Source organism: Cynocephalus volans, chromosome 8, assembly GCF_027409185.1.
Source record: "Cynocephalus volans isolate mCynVol1 chromosome 8, mCynVol1.pri, whole genome shotgun sequence".
NCBI lineage: Eukaryota > Metazoa > Chordata > Mammalia > Dermoptera > Cynocephalidae > Cynocephalus > Cynocephalus volans.
Window position 1 is genome coordinate 2,454,437 of NC_084467.1, and position 17,790 is coordinate 2,472,226.

The 17,790-nt window shown below is 61.3% G+C and overlaps 1 protein-coding gene across 3 annotated transcripts in view; it reads left to right on the forward strand.

Annotated features, from left to right (window-relative positions):
- Window positions 1–17,790, forward strand: part of TP73 (tumor protein p73) — a 75,401-nt gene that overhangs the window by 27,959 nt on the left and 29,652 nt on the right. For all 3 annotated transcript variants that reach the window (XM_063104712.1, XM_063104710.1, XM_063104711.1), the window contains exons 2-3: window positions 848–945; window positions 1,438–1,558. In XM_063104712.1, the coding sequence (XP_062960782.1) occupies window positions 881–945; window positions 1,438–1,558 (186 nt within the window). In that variant the 5' untranslated portion in view covers window positions 848–880. The remainder of the gene's footprint in view (window positions 1–847; window positions 946–1,437; window positions 1,559–17,790) is intronic.

The window sequence follows — 17,790 nt, forward strand, 5'->3', positions numbered from 1 at the left end:
CTGCCCCTCTCCCTACTGTGGGACAAAGTGCCCCTGCTGTGCCCGGCTGGTCACTACCACCTCCTCCTGGGTGGCCGGGGCCACTGTGGGATGGGAGCTGGGCACAGAGGTTCTCAGGGGAGGCAATGGTGGGGTCAAAGACCAGCGGGTCCGGGCACCTCAATCCCTGGGCATCGCCTTTGGAGAAGGAACCACCACATGGGGAGCGGCTCCAGGAACAGCAGTTTTTCGGCCTCCCTTGCGGGGTCGGCTGGAAGGCCGTCGGTGCGCCACAACAGTCTGTGCACAGCAGCACTCAGACCTGGGGCTCGGCCCCCCTCTGGGGCATCCCCTACACATGCCGAACATCACCCCCAGGTCCTCGGGCATCGGGGAGCCCCCAGGCCTGGTTCAAGCCCCTTGGGCCAAATCCAGAGACACAGTTCATACCAATAAAGACCGTGCCACGTGTCCTCACACGTTTATCGTGACCCGGCCACCTGGAAGACTAAATCTCCTCTCCAGAGGGCCTGCAGCAGCCCAGGAAGGTGTGCTGCTGTCATCCCCACTTCCAAGTGGCAGCTCTGGGAAGCTTCTGCCCCCCAGACCACCCCAGCCCGTCTGAATCCAGGCCAGCCTGTCTCCAGCCCGAGCTCCCGTGCAGCCCACCTGGGCCTTGGTTTCCTGCAGGGGAATAGGCTGGATGAAACGAGAGAGGCGAGGGTATGTGGAGGGTGGGGTGGGGGCCGCCAGGCCAGTGCCTGAGGACATCCTTGCGACGTCATCGTCAGCCCCCTGCCCGCCTGCCAGGGGAAGATGGAGGCCAAGCTCTCCAAAGCACCCACGTGTCCCTCTTTCCTCCCTCCAGAGTGAGCTGCCCTCAGGGCCAGCCTGGGAGAAGATGGCCCAGTCCTCCTCCCCCTCCCCTGACGAGGGGACCACGTTCGAGCACCTCTGGAGCTCTCTGTGAGTATGTCCTCCGGCTGGCCCGAGCAGGAGGGGGCGGCCCTGGGCTGGACCTGGGCTAGCCTCATCCACCCTGGCTGGGCTGACGGGACCAGAGCAGCAGGGGTGGCCTCGCGCTGCTCTTGGACTAGCCTGGGCCACACTCATCAGCTGGCTTGGTGGCAGGGCTGGGTGAGGGAGAAGGTAAGGGGACAGCTGCCTTGGGCCTCCTCGTGGGGACACAGGATCCAGAATCCAGAATCTTTCCTTTGGGTAGCTCTCAGGAGGGGTCATGGCTAGGAGAGGTCCAAGGGAGAGAGTCCATGTGTGGCCAGGCCTCCCTGGCACTCACAGCAGCCCTGGAGGGGCAGGCAGAGGATGGGGAGGAGGTGGGAGGAAGCGGGACTGGGCCTCACCAGGAGTCGTGGGCAGCCTCAAGCTCTGGGCCTGGGAGGTTGTGGCTGGCGCCCAGGCTGGGGGTTGACAGCCTCTGTTTCCCTCTTCCTGGCCCAGGGAGCCAGACAGCACCTACTTTGACCTTCCCCAGTCAAGCCGGGGGGATAATGAAGCCATGAGCGGTGTGGAGGCCAGCATGGATGTCTTCCACCTGCAGGGCATGACCACATCTGTCATGGTGAGTTGGGGCTGCCCTCTGCAGCGGTCTGGGGGTGGGGTAGTTAACGCGGCCTGGCCTGTCTTGGGAGCCTGGCAGAACCAGAGCAGGTTCTCGAGTGTACAGCTTCTGCTGTGGGCTTGTCAGGACACTTCACATTGCAAAGTAAGAAATACATCAGCTCATGTGACTGTCAGTCCAGAGGAAGGAATGGATTCCAGCGTGGCTGCATCCAGGGGTAGGAAGGGCTTCAGGCATGGCTAGATGTAAGTGTATGAAGGGCTTCGAGTGTGGCTGGATTCAGGAGTATGACGGGCTTCAGGTGTGGCTGGATCCAGGCGTAGGAGGGGTTTCAGGCATAGTTGGATCTAAGTGCAGGAAGGACTTCAGGTACCACTGAGTCTGGAGGTAGGAAGAACTTAGGCATGGCTGGGTCCAGGTGCTCCGTAGCTACCTAGCTCCATCTCTTGTCCTGCTTTTCCCTGGGGTGCTGGTGCTCATAGGCAGCCTCTTCTGTCATGGTGAAGGGTACAAGGATCCACCAGCATCCCCCATCCCTGTGGAGAGGGGATCCCTCTTTCCACATAGCCCAGTAGGTCTGCCTCTTGTGCATCTGCATGTGCTCGTATACCCATCTCTGAGCCATCCTGTGCCTCTGAGTGGCCTAGGTCCCATGGCCCTGTCCTTTATCCACTGGACTGGAGTTGGCTCCCCCCACCACAGGGACTGAGATGTGGGGAAGGGTCCCCAAAGGAAGATTGAGATGCTATTTCCACAAGAAGGGGACTGGAAGTGGGGCAGGCAGGAGCAGTAGGGCCCCGATGCTCTGTCTTGGGGTGCTACCTCCTTCTGTGGGGGCTGGAGGAGGAGCCGGTCCTGCAGGCCGTATATCCTGGAGGGAGCCTTGTCCCTGTCTCTCTCCAGCCACCCACTGCCAGGCTCTGGTTGTGTCAGCAGGTGGATGGCAGGTGGGTAACACACACAGCAGGGCTGCAAGGTCCCCTGGCCCTGGGGGGTTGGCGAGGCCTGAAGTCCTCCGTGCCCTCCCCTGCGGTCGGTCATCTCCCTGGGAATCCCCACAGGATCACTGGGCTGCTGGGTCTGCCCATAGGCTGGTGGGCGAGGGCCCAGGGCTTCCTCGGGTGGGGACTTGTCGGAAGAACTTTGCTAAGCGCAGGAGAGAAAACAAGGCCCAAGCTGAGCAGAAGATACATATCAGAACAGAGGGCCCCGGGGCACACATGTGGGTGACCTGGCCACCTTGGGCACCTGGTGAACAGTGGGGGCCATGGGGGAGGCCCAGTGAGTGGAGTGAAGCGGGGGTGGGGGAGGAGGCAGGAGGGGCCCCTGCGTCCTCCGTTCCGTCTCTGTCTCGGATGCTGGGCTGGGGCACAGCCCACTGGCCTGTGTGGGGCTAGGAGAAGGCACCTCCTTGGGCAGCCGCAGCCCTGGGGTGTGTGCAGGTCTGGCAGGCAGTGAGACCCCGTGATGTCCATTCCTCTGAGAAACCCCTCAGACCAGATCCAAGCGATCTGACTGCCTGCCCCTGGCCTCCTGCCCCTGCTCGGGAGACTGTCCTGGTGGAAAGAGCTCACCAGCATTCAGCACCTGTTATATTCCCATTTTACAGGTGAGGAAACTGAGGCAGATGTTTAGAAGGATGGGCCTGGGATGGGGCTGGGTAGTGTCACCCTGGACCAGGGTGAGAAGGTGAAACTGTGTCCTCTCCCCTCTCCCTTCGAAACATTCCCCGTTCTGCCGACTGCTCCTTGGAAGCAAAGGTCCCAACCCCTCCCCTTGCAAGTCCCCTCCTGCACATCAGTGTCTTCCATTCTGGAGGGACAGGAGCTGGACCACTGGGCCAAGACTTGCAGGAGGTCTGTCTCCCAAGTTCCAGAAGCCACCTCCGCTACTCCCAGCTGCCCAGCCCACTCCGAAGAGAGCCTGGCATTGCGAGGGGGTCCCGGGCTTGGGGAGGCACAGGGGGCAGTTCTGAGCTCCTGTGGGTGGGATGTGTCTGCCTGCCCCCAGCCGTGGAGGATGCCCAGTGCTGAGTGTGCTGGGGCTGGGGTGCTCCTGAGCCCTCCTGCTGGGACATGCCACTCCCCAGCCATGTGGCAACGAGGGTGGGGTCTTGGACCTCATCAACAACATGACGGCCGATTCTGTCAGGTACCGACACGCCTCCTAGTAAAAGCCACGTACCAAATTCCTGGGTGCAAAGCTCAGTTCATGGAGGTGGGAATTCCCTGGAAGCAAGGCTGGCCCGGGCCTGGGGCAGGAGAGCCAGGCCTCCCCTCTGCATGCTTCATCCTGCCCCAGGGCCCGGCCCCCTCGTGATAGCAGCCTCTGGTCCACGAGCTGGCCTGCCCTACCCCACCTGACCCTCACAGCAGCCACAGGTGCGAGACAATGCGGGCAGGGAAGCTGTGCTGCTGAGGACTGGGGACCAGGACCTGGCTCTGGGGTGATGCTGGGGTGGGGGCTCCTGAGTGCCCCCATGGAAACATGTCCAGGTGCCCCCACCCACCCCACAGTGGCTCGCTCTGGCCGTCTGCCCCTCAGTACTGAAGGGCGTCTCCCTCTCATGCTCTGGGGTCACTCCCCCACTGGGTCGTGAGGCTCCTCCAGCAAAGGGGCATGGCTCAGGCTGGTGCAGTCCTTGAGTGGGTGGGACATCAGTCCTCTGTGGCGGCAGGTGCTTCCGTGTCTGGGAGCCTTGGGTCTCCTCCTATCTTGAATGGAAAGATTGGTTCCTGTCGGACACAGGGTCCTGGGTAGTGTCCGCTGGCCATAGGGGATGCCCTCAGCCACCACTCAGTGGCCACCAGGAAACAGGCAGATCTGGTAGGTTCAAGTCCTCAAGTGTCTCTGAGCCACCGTGTCTTTGTTCATGAAGCTGGGGTGATGAGGTCAGAGCAGAGAGCCCTTCTGGGGACAGTATAGCCTCCTGGGTGCCAGGTGCAAGCTCTGCCCAGTCCCTCGGGCCTCAGACCAGCCTCCTGCCACCTGGCCCCGGTGAGGAGGCTGAGTTAGGCGGTGAAAAAGAGAAAGGAGCCAGGACAGGAGTAGCTGGGGCTTCAGTTGGCCTTGGAGGAGCCCCAGGCCACAGACTTTCTTGTGGAGACCGTGAGTTCCATGTGGCCACGGCAGGAAGCAGGCTTGCAGTCACTGAGGCCACACGGTTGGGATGGCCCAAAGAGTCCAGGAGCCCGCAGCGGGTGTGGGGGCTCTGAAGCCGGATTTCCCAGGTTCAGAGCCCATGCCTGCACTTCTTAGCAGGGCAACCCTCGGAGAGTTACTTAACTCTTCCGGGCCTCCATTTCCCTGTCTGTAAAATGGAGCTGCTGAGAGGATCAAAGTCCCCCAGGGTTTCGAGGTGGTGCCCGTCCGTAGGGAGCCCCTGACAAATACTGGGTGTGAGGGACACGCAGGGAGGAGGCTGTGCTTAAGAAAGCCGTCCCCGTCCCCACAGAGACCAGGACAGGGAGCCACGGAGGGCCTGGCGCCCCCCAGCCCCAGAGCCGGCCTCGCTTCTGGCACGTGCAGCTCCTGGCCCTCCGCGGTGACCTTTGGTTCCCACCATCCCAGCAGATCCCAGCTGGCTACAGTGACCTTGCTCTAAAGCAGGTCCCCGTCTGCAGGAGAGGGGAGGACAGCCTGATGGGCCCCTGCCCTCGCAGGCGGAGGAGCCAAGGCTAAAGGCCGCGGGCAGGGGGTGACCAGGACTGGCCCAGCCCTGCCCTCCTGGGGCCCTGGCAGGTGTCCCAACAAGGGGAAGGCTTGAAGGGGCTCTGGATGGTGTTGGTCAGGGTAGGGGTCTCCCCTGGCCCCGGAGGCCCCTGCCACAGCGTGGAGAAGGTGAAGCCCTCCATGGTAAGCACAAGGAGGTGGCGGGTGGGCAGCACGACCTTGGGAGCAGGAATCCTCATTGTTGCCCTGGAGCTCCACCGTGCAAAGCGCTGGGCCTGGGCTTTGGGCACGTGCCTTCCCCCTCCCCTCTGAGTCTTAGCACCCCCTTGGACAAAATGAGGGCAGGGCGCTGGGAGCCTGAAGAACCCCCTCCCCAGCCAGCTCCACCACAAAGGGAGGGAAGACGCCGGGGGACACAGAGGAAAGAGAGGCAGGTGCTCAGGGTCCAACCCCTCCCCACCCCAAGAGCCTCCTGCAGGCCTGAGCCTGTGCCTCCCCCACCCCCCTTCCTTCCCGCCTCTCCTGGCGCCTTTCTCTGGCGACAGCTGTTGTGGGCAGGTGGGCATGGGTGGGGGAGGCGGGGCTGTAAGAGTCAGGGGCAGAGGCTGGCTGGCTGGTCCGCCCCTGGGCCCACAGGGAGCTGAGCAGCCGACAGATGCCTGGGGTTAGAACCTCCAGACACTTGGGGGCCTGAGAGCCCAGAGGTCACCCAGGACAGGTCTTCCTGGCTTTGGGGAGGGGCATTTCTCCCCAGGCCTGGGAGAAGGAAGAGTGTGGTCATGTGTGCGCCCCCGGGAGCCAGTCCCAGAGGGGGCAGGTGGGTGGAGGGGGGAAGAACACAGCTTCCTTCCAGAAGGTCTGCAGCCAGAGGAGGGTGGGCGGGAGGTCCAGCCTGGGGGGCAGGGAATGGGTTCAGCCTGCCGTGGTCAGCTCCCAGACCCCCAGCCCGCTCTCCACCACTGGTGAGCTTGCAGCCAGCCCTTCTGTAGACAGGCCTCAATGGTGACAAGGGACGTGGGGGCTGCACAGCACTGAACTCCAGCCTGCCCCAGGTCTCAAAGCCTTGCTGAAGCGCCCGTGGTCCCCACATGGGTGGAACACAGTGCCTACCCAGCCGGGACTGTGACACATGGCAGGTGCTCAGGAAATGCAGCTACCCTGTTCCTTCTGGCAAATTACCCCTCCTGTGCCTGCGGTGCTGGGGAGTCACCCATGGTTGCGGAAAAACTGACTCCCACCTTATTGCTGCTGCTGAGGGTCTGGCGGAAGTGGCCAGAGGGTGGAATCCCCAGTGAGTCAGAGGCAGAAGGGCAGGTGTCCAGGGGACGGTCTGGGAGGCCACCTAGAGAAAGCAGCCAGGGGCCACGCTGAGAGGGGACAGCCTCCCGCACCCCTTCTGCCCTCTGAATAGCCGTGACCTTGGGAGAATGCACAGGCACCGGTGCTGCCTGCTGCCGTGGGGCAGAGGCCGGTGTCTTTGGGTGTGTGCCAGCCAAAATGTGCAGCCCAAGCTGGCGGGAACCCGGGTGTCCGGCGTGGGGCGGTGCTGGTCCCCGCGGGCAGGGCTCTTGCCGTCTTTTACACCTGGAATTCTTCCTCCTTTGTGTTCCCCTTTTGGCTATTTATGAAATCAGCATGATTAGGATGACGGCCGACTTCCGTGCCGACCCTGGTGGTGCACAGGCACCTGCCTGAGTCTTACCTGAGTCTGTCCTCAATCGACTGCCTCTTTGATGGGTGAGGTCAGGGAGCTGCCGAACATCACACAATGTCTGTGGGGTCGGGGGATCACCCCGGGCCCTTCCCGCTCTCCGACCTGGCTCTGAGTGTCCCTCCATCCAGCCCGCCTCCCCAGCCTGAGAGGGGTCCCAAATTCGGAAAGCTGAAAGCACTCCCCCCCCAGTGCTCCTCCAAAGCGAAGCCAGCCACATCCCGCAGGAGCCTGTTGACAACAGGCTCTCCCTGGGGCTTGCGGGACCTCCCTGAAAGGGGGCTCTGCTCCCTCCAGAACTTCCCACCTGAGCCCCACTCCAGACCCCTGTGGGGTGTATCCCCAAAGACCTCTTTCCTGAACCTTTGTCTGACAAGCAAAGCTTTACTTTTTCAGTGGTCTTGCTGGGAGTGATGCGGACCTGCCTGCTGGGTGCCAGCAGCCGCTGCTGCACGGAGACCATGAGGGTCCAGGTGGCGGGGCTGGCCGTGCACAGCCTGTCCTCTCACGCGTGGTGCTGTCCTCTCTCCCTCGCCCTGGCTGCAGCGGGGCCGGGCGAGTCCACGGGCTGGGTGACCGTAAACCAAGCCTCCCTCTGCGCTGAGCCCGGCAGCTGCCAGCTCCTGGGGAGGCTGAAGGTGGTTTGGGATTTGGCAAGAAAGGGTTGGAAGAAAAGGGTAGTCTCTATGCTGTTTTCAGCTCCTTGCAGATTTTTAAGCTCTTGTAGTGGGGCTGAAGTTGCTGTGCTTTGAGGGCTTGGAAACCTCAGGTCCCGACATCCAGTTTCCTGGGATGGATTTGTGTGTCCTTGATGCCAGCCTGCTCCAGGGAGGTCTCAGGCCACTCCTCCACAGGCAACTTTGCACCAAGACGGTTAATATAAAATGGATTCGTATGCCCCCAGAAAGGGAGTGCTGGTAACCACCGCAAAGTCCTACGAGAAAGGCCACCACTGTGGAGACCCTGGGGGTTGCTGGGGGATCAGTGGCTGTGATAAGGGGCCGAGCAGTCCCTCTAGTCTCCTCTTTGGTGGCAGAGCCATTCCTTGTTTTCTGGAGGCTTGGCAAAAGCAGGGACGAGGTCAGTGCAGCCTGGCAGGGCTCAGCTTCTCTGACTCAACCCCCCGCGTTGGGCTGGCAGATGGCTCATCCCCGTCACCTGCTCCCTGAGGTCCAGGGACACAAGCCTCCCTGTGCAGCTCTCCTCTCCATTTGGCCCTTGGGGGTCCCCAGTGGACCACCAGGTTCCTGGGCAGGAGGGAAATTTGCTCCACCTGGGTCGCCAAGGGCAGCGGCACCATTGCTCCCCTTTGAGTGGCCCAGCCTTGCCTACCGCTCTGTGCTCAGGGGCGGAGGCTGCTTGCAGGGGCCGTGGCCCCCAGAGCCTTCCCTGGCGGCGTCTCAGAAGGAGCCCGGGGTGGGGTTTAATTGTGGAGCCAGCCCTGACCCGGCATCCCCGCCGCTCCCCGCGCAGCCTCCGTGGTGCGGTCCAACACATCCGTGGGCAAGCTGAGGCCTGCCCTGGGCTTGGATGAATAGTCATGAGGACTGGAGGGTGGGCCGGTTTGTTGTTAGATGCAGCGAGTTGACAGAACTCGGGAGATGGGAAAAGCGAAAATGCCAACAAACAGCCCACACGTTCTGGAGCACCCCTGGCTCCCGCCTCCCTAGCCACGGGGCCTCTCCCCCTCAGTCCACCCCACTGTGTGGCCGCAACTCTGCCCCTTCCCTCTCCGGCCACCCAGACACATGCCGCATCCCGCGGCACACCAGCTCCCCGGCGTGTGCAGACCCTCCGGCGCCGACCATGCTGTACGTCAGTGACCCCATGCGGCACCTCGCCACGGTAGGGGATGCGCCACCTCGCCACGGTAGGGGATGCGCCCTTCTCAGGATCTATTCGAAGGACCCGTGTCCGTCCTCCGGGGGGGGGACTTTGGTAGGGGTTTTGCCATGGTGGACAGTTCAGAGGGGCTTTCTCCTGCCTGTTTCCCTGCTTGGGCTCCTGCTGCCCATTGGACAGACCAGCGGCAGAAAGGGAGGTGTGGAGGAAGGGCAGGTTCGGGAGACGCCTGCCCATCCTGGAGTAGCTCCGAAGACCAGCGCCCACAGGCTGGACGGGGACAGAGGCAGGGCAAGGAGGCTGGATCGGTGTCTGATCACAGCTGGGTGAACAGTGCCTCTGCCTTGTGAGTTGGGGGTATCTGATGCTTCCTAGCTTTGGGGGTCAGGGTCTCTGAGCTGCTCTGCCCTGCCCCAGTTTCCAGGAGCGCGGCGTCCCCCAGAGTCGTCTTTCCTCTTGGGTCTTGTGTGTGAAGCTGCCCCGCCCTGCTCCCAGGCCCGAGAGCATCCTCACCTGGGAGCTTGCTCACTTGGCGGTGGTGGCAGGAGGTGTTTCTCGTTGCTGTGGGCTCATCTGGTGTGGGTCTGAGCTCTGGGTCAAGGACTTACCACAAGCTGGCCGCGGGCCTCCTGCTGCTCCCTCACACAGGGGTGGCTTGCCTGGCAGAGGGAAAGGAAGGGACCACAGCTTGTGCTTGGCTCCTGCAGCCTGAACCCCAGGGACCTGGGCTCATTTCCAGGCTGGCCAGATCTCCGGGGTCGGGCAGGTGCCAGGCTGCCAATCAAGCAGGTGGAAGCTGGTGCGGCTGCTCCATGCACGGCTGTCTCCCTCAGGGAGGTAGGTAGAGTGGGCTGCTGTGTGTGTGCTGTGCAGGACACCTGGCAGCAGGCAGAGTCCAGGTGTCCCCAAGCTCTGCCAGCCCAGGACAGGAGCCATAAGTGCATGGTCACAAAGACCTGGGGATTGGGGGCCTTTGGAGAGCTGCGGGCTCTGGGCAGTGTGGTCAGAGCACATGTGTTTGTTAGAGAGTCATGCGCGTTTGTGCATGCACACAGGTGTGTCTATGTGAGTGTGCATGCTAGGGTGTGCACATGCATGTGAGTGAGAATGTGTGTGCATGTGGGGGGTGGTATGGGCGTGTCTATGTGAGTGCGCGTGTCTGAGTGTGAACGTGTGTGCACACGCAGGTGAGAATACGTGTAAATATGGGTGCTGTCATGGGTGTGTGGGTGCAGGTTGCATGTACAGGTGTATGTGTGCACACGTGTATGCGTGTGGGTGCAGGCTGGGGTGGGTGCATGAGTGCCGGTGTGTTTGTGTGATATGGTATGTGGTGCATATGCGCGTAAGTGACCGTGTGTGTCTTCCTGTGCATATGGGTGTGAATGTTGGGATGTGGACATGCATGTTTGTGCCTGTGGGTGTGTGTCCCAGGCAAGCCCGTGGGAAGGGTGGCAGTGTGCGTGTGGCCCAGAGGGTGGGTAAGGGGTATGGGTGACCCATCTACACAGCCTGACCGGGCGCTGGCTCTGTGCACTCGAGTCTGGTAGCACCATGGCCTCTCCACACGCCTGTCCCGACCTTTTTCTCTGAAGCCCTTTTATCTGAAGCATGCAACCCGGTGTGGAAGACTGCTGCCGCGGGGCGGGGGTGTCCTCCCACCCCTGTCTGCCTACCACCCACTCATGCACTGACTCATTTATCTGCCAACGCGTCGTTCTTGGAAATGCACCGCAGGCCTGCGACTCCCATGGTGGTGCCTGAGCTGGGAGGGGCTGTCTCCTGGCCGCCGGGGTGTGCGGCTGTCACGCTTGGAACCCAAGGCAGAGCTGGGAGCCCCTGGTCTGGAGGCCAGTGTCCCTGCTCAGCCAGCCAAGAAGCCTGGGGATGTATGGACTCAGGCACGTCTTCCCCTTGAGAGGAGTGGGTGTCACAGTATAACTCCCTGCGGGAGGATTCGGCCGAGGTTGAAAGCAGCTACTGTGCGGGCGCCTGTCCCAGGAGGTGGGTGGGAGGCAGAGACCCACTGCCCAGGGCCATGGAGTGTCACTCCCCTCGGGGGCCACTGGTGTCCACCCTTGCTGCCGCCGCCCATGCCCTGGGGACCAGCAATGTCCAGCCACGTCATCACCCTGTTTCATTTTAGACCCAGGGTAAGTGTGGCTTGTGCTCATTCTGTCAGCGAGTGTCCACTGAGCACGTCTTATTTGTTAAGTCAAGTGCCAGGGGCAGACAGAGGCGATGCCAGAACCAGCATGGCTCCAAAGTCCCTTCCCCCTAGGGGGGAGGTGGGCTGGTCTGGGTCATCCTAATCTGGGTGAGTGACTCAATTTCCCTGTTTTTATGCTTGAGAGAGAGCATTCATGACCTTGTCCCTCTGCATGAAAATATTGCATGAGAGAAAACGGTATTTGGGGGCTGGCCGGTTAGCTCAGTGGGTTGGAGCACAGTGTTACAACCCCAAGGTCAAGGGTTCCGATCCTTGCACTGGCCGCCCTCCCCCACCCCTAAAAAGAAAGTGGTATTTGGCCCAAGGTGTCTTACGCCCAGAATGGACAGATAGGCGTGTCCTGGAGCTGACGGGTTTATCCCGCCCGCTGGCCTTTGTTGCTACTGCCAGAGTGGAAGAGCCGCAGGAGCCCGCTGGGCAGGCCTGGCCCTGGGAAGCAGCGTCTGAGGTGCAGGATGACTTTCCAGCCCTGGGCTGGCTTTCCTGCCTGCCTCATGCACCCCAGCAGGGGCCGGGCTCAATGTCTGTCTCTGGCACCAACTAGCTGTGTCTTTGGGGTGCGATGCTCCTTCCTGGGCCTCGGTTTTCCTCTCTGTAAGTGGGATGGTGCTACCCATGATGCCCGCTGCACAGGGCACCGAGCTGTGGGGACACCGTGGGAGCTGCGGCCCCGTTGCTGTCCTAGCCGAATGAGCCTGCGGACGGAGGCGCGGAGAAGCCTGGCCTTGCTGATCTCTGTTCCCATGCCTCCCTCCGCGTCAAAGACGGAATCACCCTCGTGGTGGCTTTGGCCAAATGATGCCACATTCTGAATCTGCAGCTCCCACTAACTGGAGTGGTTCAGCACCCACCCCCCGGGGGTGACACCGTGGTGGGGCTCAGTCTTCCCACCTGCAGCAGGTGACAGGCCCTGCTCATAGTGCAGGAGGAGATGACAGCCAGGCTGGTGAGGCCTGTCTGGATGATATGAGGGAGGGTGGAGACGTCGGAGCCGGGCGCTGTCCCCTAACACCTGGGACTGACTTCATGGGGCAGGAACCCCCCGATTTCCTGGGTTTCCGGTTCACAACAGCCTCCTCCCTGGGCCACTGTTTTTCAAGGCTCAGAGGCTCAGGAGAGAAACCATCCCTCCGGCATGGTGGGTGTCAGTGAATGTGTGTGTGTGAAGGTTGAGCAGCCCGCCCGCTCCATCCCTGCAGAAAGTGCAGCCTCTGGGCAGGAGGGGCCTCCAGGGCAGGTGGGAAAGCCAGTCACTGCAGCAAGAAATAGTCACCAGGAGCCTACTGTGTTGGGGGGGACAGAGGGGTGGTGGGGGATATGGGGATATGGGGCAGACAGACAGGAGCTGACGTGGGTCTAGGAGGACCCTTGGCTGCAGTGCTGGGAAGAGACCACAGGAGGGCAGGGCCGAGGCACCTGGACCAGGTGGGGGCAGGTGAGATGCGGAGACGCTGTGGGATTCTGGGCAGGATTTGCTGACGGGCTGGATGCTGGAGGTGAGGGAGAGGGGTAGGGCGACCCTGAGGTTTTTGGCCTGAGATGGGTAAAACTGTAGCAGGGGCAGGGGCGTTGGAGTGAGAACTAGCTGCTGCTGTGGCTGTGTCGTGCTCAGATGCCCGCAGGTGGCGGGGGGAGAGCTTGGAGCTGCTGCAGCCGCAGGAGGGAGGGCGGGGCGTCCAGTGCTGCTGAGGGGCCTGGGAGTGGCCACCTGAGGGCTCCGGGCTGGGGATGTCAGTGGAGGTGGTGGGAGGTGGTCAGTTGAGGGATGGAGCTTGAAGGTGACTTTCAGAGTAAAGGCAGGAAAGGATTCAAGGAAAAGATCGAGGGTTTGAGGTTTCATCTGGAGGCTGGCCCTGCATGAAAAGGCCAGAGGGGGGTCAAGATGGGAGGTGGGCGAGGAGTCAGGGCCCTGGCCTGGAGTGGCTGCTTGACAGTCAGGCACAGGCAGGAGGGAGTGCAGAGACCGCTGCATGGGTGGCGTTTAAAGTCATCCCAGGTGGGGACTGCACGGAGGGAGCACGGAGAAGCCAGGCTGAGCAGAGCTCCCTGCGCCCCAGCATCAGAGGCGGGCCTAGAGGGGACGCGGGGGAGCAGCACGGGAAGCTGGGAGAGACAGGGACGAAGAGGGTTTGGCTGTGAGGACGCTGCTGAGAGCTGGGGACCCGTCTGGGTAGGGTTCCCCAGGAGGTGGCTTGGAGAGAACAGAGCCAAATTGGGAGTGGCAGGGCAGGTGGGGCACAGGGAGGGGTTGATTGTTCCAGCCCGTGCCTGGTGCACACTGCGCCTTGGCTGGGTTTTATTTCTGTCCCCACAATTCTGTCCCCCGCCTGGGTCCCCCTGAGCCCCAGCCTGGTGGGACCTGAACTTACTAGACCCAAACTGAGCTCCCCTTGTCTCCCCGATGGGTGACGCTGCCTCCTTTCAGCTAGCGGGAGATCCACTCTTCGATTTGCTTGGGCCAAAACCCCGGAGCTGTTCTCGACACCCCCAACATCCTGTCTGCGCTGCCTCTGAGTACCCCCGGGGCCCAGTGCTCCCATCCCGTGTCTCAGACTCAACCATGGGGTCTCCTGCCACCGCTTTATCTGCATGTTCTCAACTCCAGAGCTAGAGGGGGATCCCTGTACCACCCTGGCCGTGTCCCTCCTCTGCTCAAACCCAGAGCTCTGCCCACCTTTCCCTGCTGCATTTGGGCCCTCGGCTCTTCCACTGGCCACAGGCCCTTTGCCCAGCTGGACCACAGCCTGGAACCATCACTGCCCACCCCCGGACCCCTGCCCCGTCCACCCAGTGCCTGCGGAGGATCTGTCACTTCCTGCAGGGCTGGTAGCCTCCCTTGCCTGGACACCCCCTCTTGCCCCCTTGCCTGGCTCTGTTTACCCTCAACCTCCTTTGAACCTGAGCCCCTGGGCCCAGACACACTAGCTTGCTGGTTTCTCTGCTGTTTTCAGGTGGGAGGGCAGGGACCGCATCTGTGTGTCTCCTGCTGCTCCCCAGCACCTGGAGGGTGCCTGGGATGGCGGAGCCCAAGAAAACTGTGTGGAAGCTATGAATGGCCTGTGTGGGAGCTGGTCCAGCTCACGGGGGGCTGCATCGGACCCTTTGTCCACTCTAGAGCCCACTAATTGGGAAAGGACTGCAGAGCGGGGGCTGGGCAATCCCCGAGTGGGGTACAGCTGTGTCTCTGGTTCCTGGGGCCTTTTCCTCTAGCTCTGGGTCCCAGCTCACTCATCCCCTTCTTGCTGAGGGCTGTGGGAAGTGGCACACCCGGGACCACCTCACCTTCCCCATGCCCTATGCTCATCATGACCCCCATGCTCGTCACGGCCCCCATGCTCAGCTCAGCCCTCCTTCTTGGTCTCCTCAGCGACATGTCTTCAACACCGTGCCCAAGGCTGGCACAGGCAGAGCCAGATTAGCACTTGCAGGATGGACAGACGGATGGGCAGGGCAGGCTTGGGGGAGTGTGCACGTGTGGACACCTGCATTGGGTTCTGGGCTGCAGGCAGGGGTGGCACTCCAGGCGGACAGCAGCTGGCATGAGGGGTGCCCACCTTCATTCCAGGCTCTCGGCACCTGATGGGAGGGCCTGGGCCCTTGTGGTTAAATTAAGTCTGTGCGTACTGTGGCCACCTGTCTCTCATGGGTCACACCGCAGAGCCTGGGGGGTTGGGAAATATGGCGGGCTACTTGGAGACCCCACTGGGCCCCCTCTGCAGTGCTCTGGGGTCCAGGCCATGGCCCGGCTCATCTCGGCAGCTGTGTGGAGGCGGGACGGCAGGGTGGCCTCGGGCCTCGCGGTCCTGCAGACACATGTCTGGGCAGCCAAGTGGGGCTTCTGGGGGCACGTTTCTCTGGTGCGAGGTGTGGAAAGTTCCACATGGCCCTGGCATGGGATTGGGCAAGGCTCTGCCTCCGCCGGGTGAGGCGAGAGGGTGCTGTGTGCATATTTTCAAGAGAGGGAGCCTTTCCCCCCCAAGCACAAGTCGAATCTTGTCGGCATTTCCACCCGTTTAATCACAGACTCCGGGAGATATTGTGGGAAATACCAGCGGGATGGAGGTCTTGCTCCGAGTGGGACGGGTTATCTCCACGCCGAAGCCCAGGCTGCATGTCAGTCACTAACCTCTGGGTGAGGTTGGGCCCAAGTTCAGACATGCCTGCGAGAGAAGATCAGGGAGTTTGAAAGTTTCTTACTCTTAAAAAACAGGGAAACACAACAGTCTCGTCCCTGGGAGCTGGGCGCTCAGACACCCTGCCCGGGTGGAGGGGAAGGCTGAGAGGGAGGGGCCTGACCAGGCAGACCCTGGGTCTGGAAACATCTGTCAAGTGCCACCCTGCACCGCGCCATGCCGACACTGGCAGATCAGTCAGACCGTGTCTCTGCCCCTATCTGGAGCTCCTGTCCCATTCAGGGAGCAGAATAACCCCAGGGGGTCCACAGGCTAAATGCCCAGTGGGCAGCGGGGAGTGCTGGGGCTGGGGGCCTCACACTGAGGGGGTGATATTGGAGCCAGCCCAGCGGAGACCTGGGGAGGGGACCGGCAGAGTGTCCGGGGGGTCCAGCGGCCCCTCCCTCTGTGCTTTTCAACGTCTCTCCCAGTCCCATTCGGATCCTAATCCTGGGCTGTGAGGGAGCAAGAGCTGACACTGATTGCCTGTTTTCTACAAAGATTGGAACCAGACAGCTGTGGTGACAGGGGGGCTCAGACCCCAGTCTCCCGATCCCCTGCCAAGTCCAGGGCCCGTGATGTGGTCCTGACCCTCTGGAGCTTGCCGACCAGAGAGAGAGGGAACACACCAGCCGGGGGACGGAAGGACTGATCCGCGTGCCTGGTTGTCTGGTCTCGCTCCCCGTGACCTGCCAGCCCGGGCATCTGGAGGAGGCTTCTCCAGCCTCCTTCTCTGAGCAGGAAGGAGGGCAGAACTGAGCTGGGGGCAGCCCCACCATGAGCTGAAGGCCACGGGGCATCCCCTGCGTGACCTTGTGATCCCAACTGAGGTCCCAAAGGGGAAGAGCCTGGCGGACCCTGGTGGGCCATCTCCACTGGCTGTTTCTGCAGAGTGGTCATAGTCTCCAGGTGTGACCAGGGAGATGCGGCTAACCTAGAAAGAACACCCTGAGTCAAGGGTGTGAAGCCCTGGACGCGCCCAGCCGGGGTGGCTGAGAGCTCTTTGCTAGAGGTCTTAATAAGGAGTGAACAATTATTTTGGAACTTTCACAGCCAGAGGCAAAACAAATCCCTCCCCTCCAGCAACAAAATGGAAAACAACATGAGCTTTAGTTCCTTCTGGTCTGGTGAGACCTTAAGTGCCTCTGTATGGAAGACCCCTCTCCTAGAAATGTGCAAGCTTCGCCCAGGGCCCATGCCCACCCGGGACAGGTAGGGAGAGAGGGGGAGAGCCTGGAGCATGGGTGTGTTATGAGGCTCATTACTATACCCAAGAAGTGGGAGAGGAAGCCCCAGAATATGAAGACAACTGGAGAGAGCCTGGGAGGCTTCCAGGAGGAGGTGAGCATGGGAGGCTGTCTGGGGGAAGAGATGGGCTGCCTTCCAGGAGCAGAATGGCTCGAGCAAAAGCCCTGCGGTACGGACCAGCAGCGTGCAAGGGGCGGGAAGCGTCGGCTCCCTTGGGGAACAGGAGTTCCACCTGTCACGCCTTTGTGCCCTTGTGGCAGGGACAAATGGACACTCTCTCCCCGTGCTGGGACACCCCTGGCGGGTGTCCTCTCTCCCCTCAAGTCTCCTCCACTGGATGAGTCGGCCTGAAATGTGGGCCTTTGGAGACATGACATGAGTCATTTTGGAGTTCCATTCCGGAGGGCCCTGCATCTGTCCTTTGTCACCCAGGGCAAAGTCCTAATCCTGTCTCACTCTGCTGTGTTCTCCTGTCTTCATATCCTGGATTTTGATAAAAGATTGGGAGAGAACCAGAACATGAGCTTTAGAAAAATAATTTATTTTCCATCTACATCTAAAAAAAAAAAAATCACTCGAGATGATTTACAAATTTTAAACAGTTAATGTGTCAAGTGGGAATCTTAAAACTAAAACCACAAAATCCAGCTTGGAAAAGAGGACTGAACCCATGGGCAGGAAGCTGCGATGTCATCTGTGGCTGAGACTTCCTCCTGGAGAACTGCTGGCCTCTGGGGACGGCTGATGCCCGTGAGGGGCTGGGCAGAGGAGGATGCGGGGGAAGCCCCCGGCCCTCGCAGTGTTCTGGGCAGGAGGCCTGGCCCCGGGCATTCTCCAGGCTTGGGCTCCGGCTGTCAGGGACAGGGTCAGCACACGCTGTGGCCACTTCCACCAGTGGGGCTGCCATGGCTGGAACTGCCTGTGTGAGTTTCAGAGCCTGTGTGTGTTTCAGGGTCTGTTTCATTCAACCAAGAGTTTCTGAGCATCGAGTTGAGTGTTAGGTGTGGGGGAGGTGCCAGGATGCATCAAGGAACAAGAGAGACCCCAATCCCTGCCCCAGGGAGCTGACCACCCAGGGGCAGCGGGGTCTGTCCCCGAGAGCACCCGCTCACCCCTGTGATCCCTGTGCCTGGCACTTGTGACTGTGCTCTGAGAGAGTGAATCTGGGGCCCACTCCCTGCTCCTCCATGGGGCCAGCCCAGCCTCAGTTTCCTCCTTGCTGGGTTTTTGTGCCAATGAGGGGAGATCATGTGACACTCAAGGGAGTTCCCCAGATACTGGTTTCCAGATGGTCCCCTGGCGAGGGCTATTCCCCTGATGAAAAGTCACGGGTTACAATGTTTCTTGGACCCTCTCT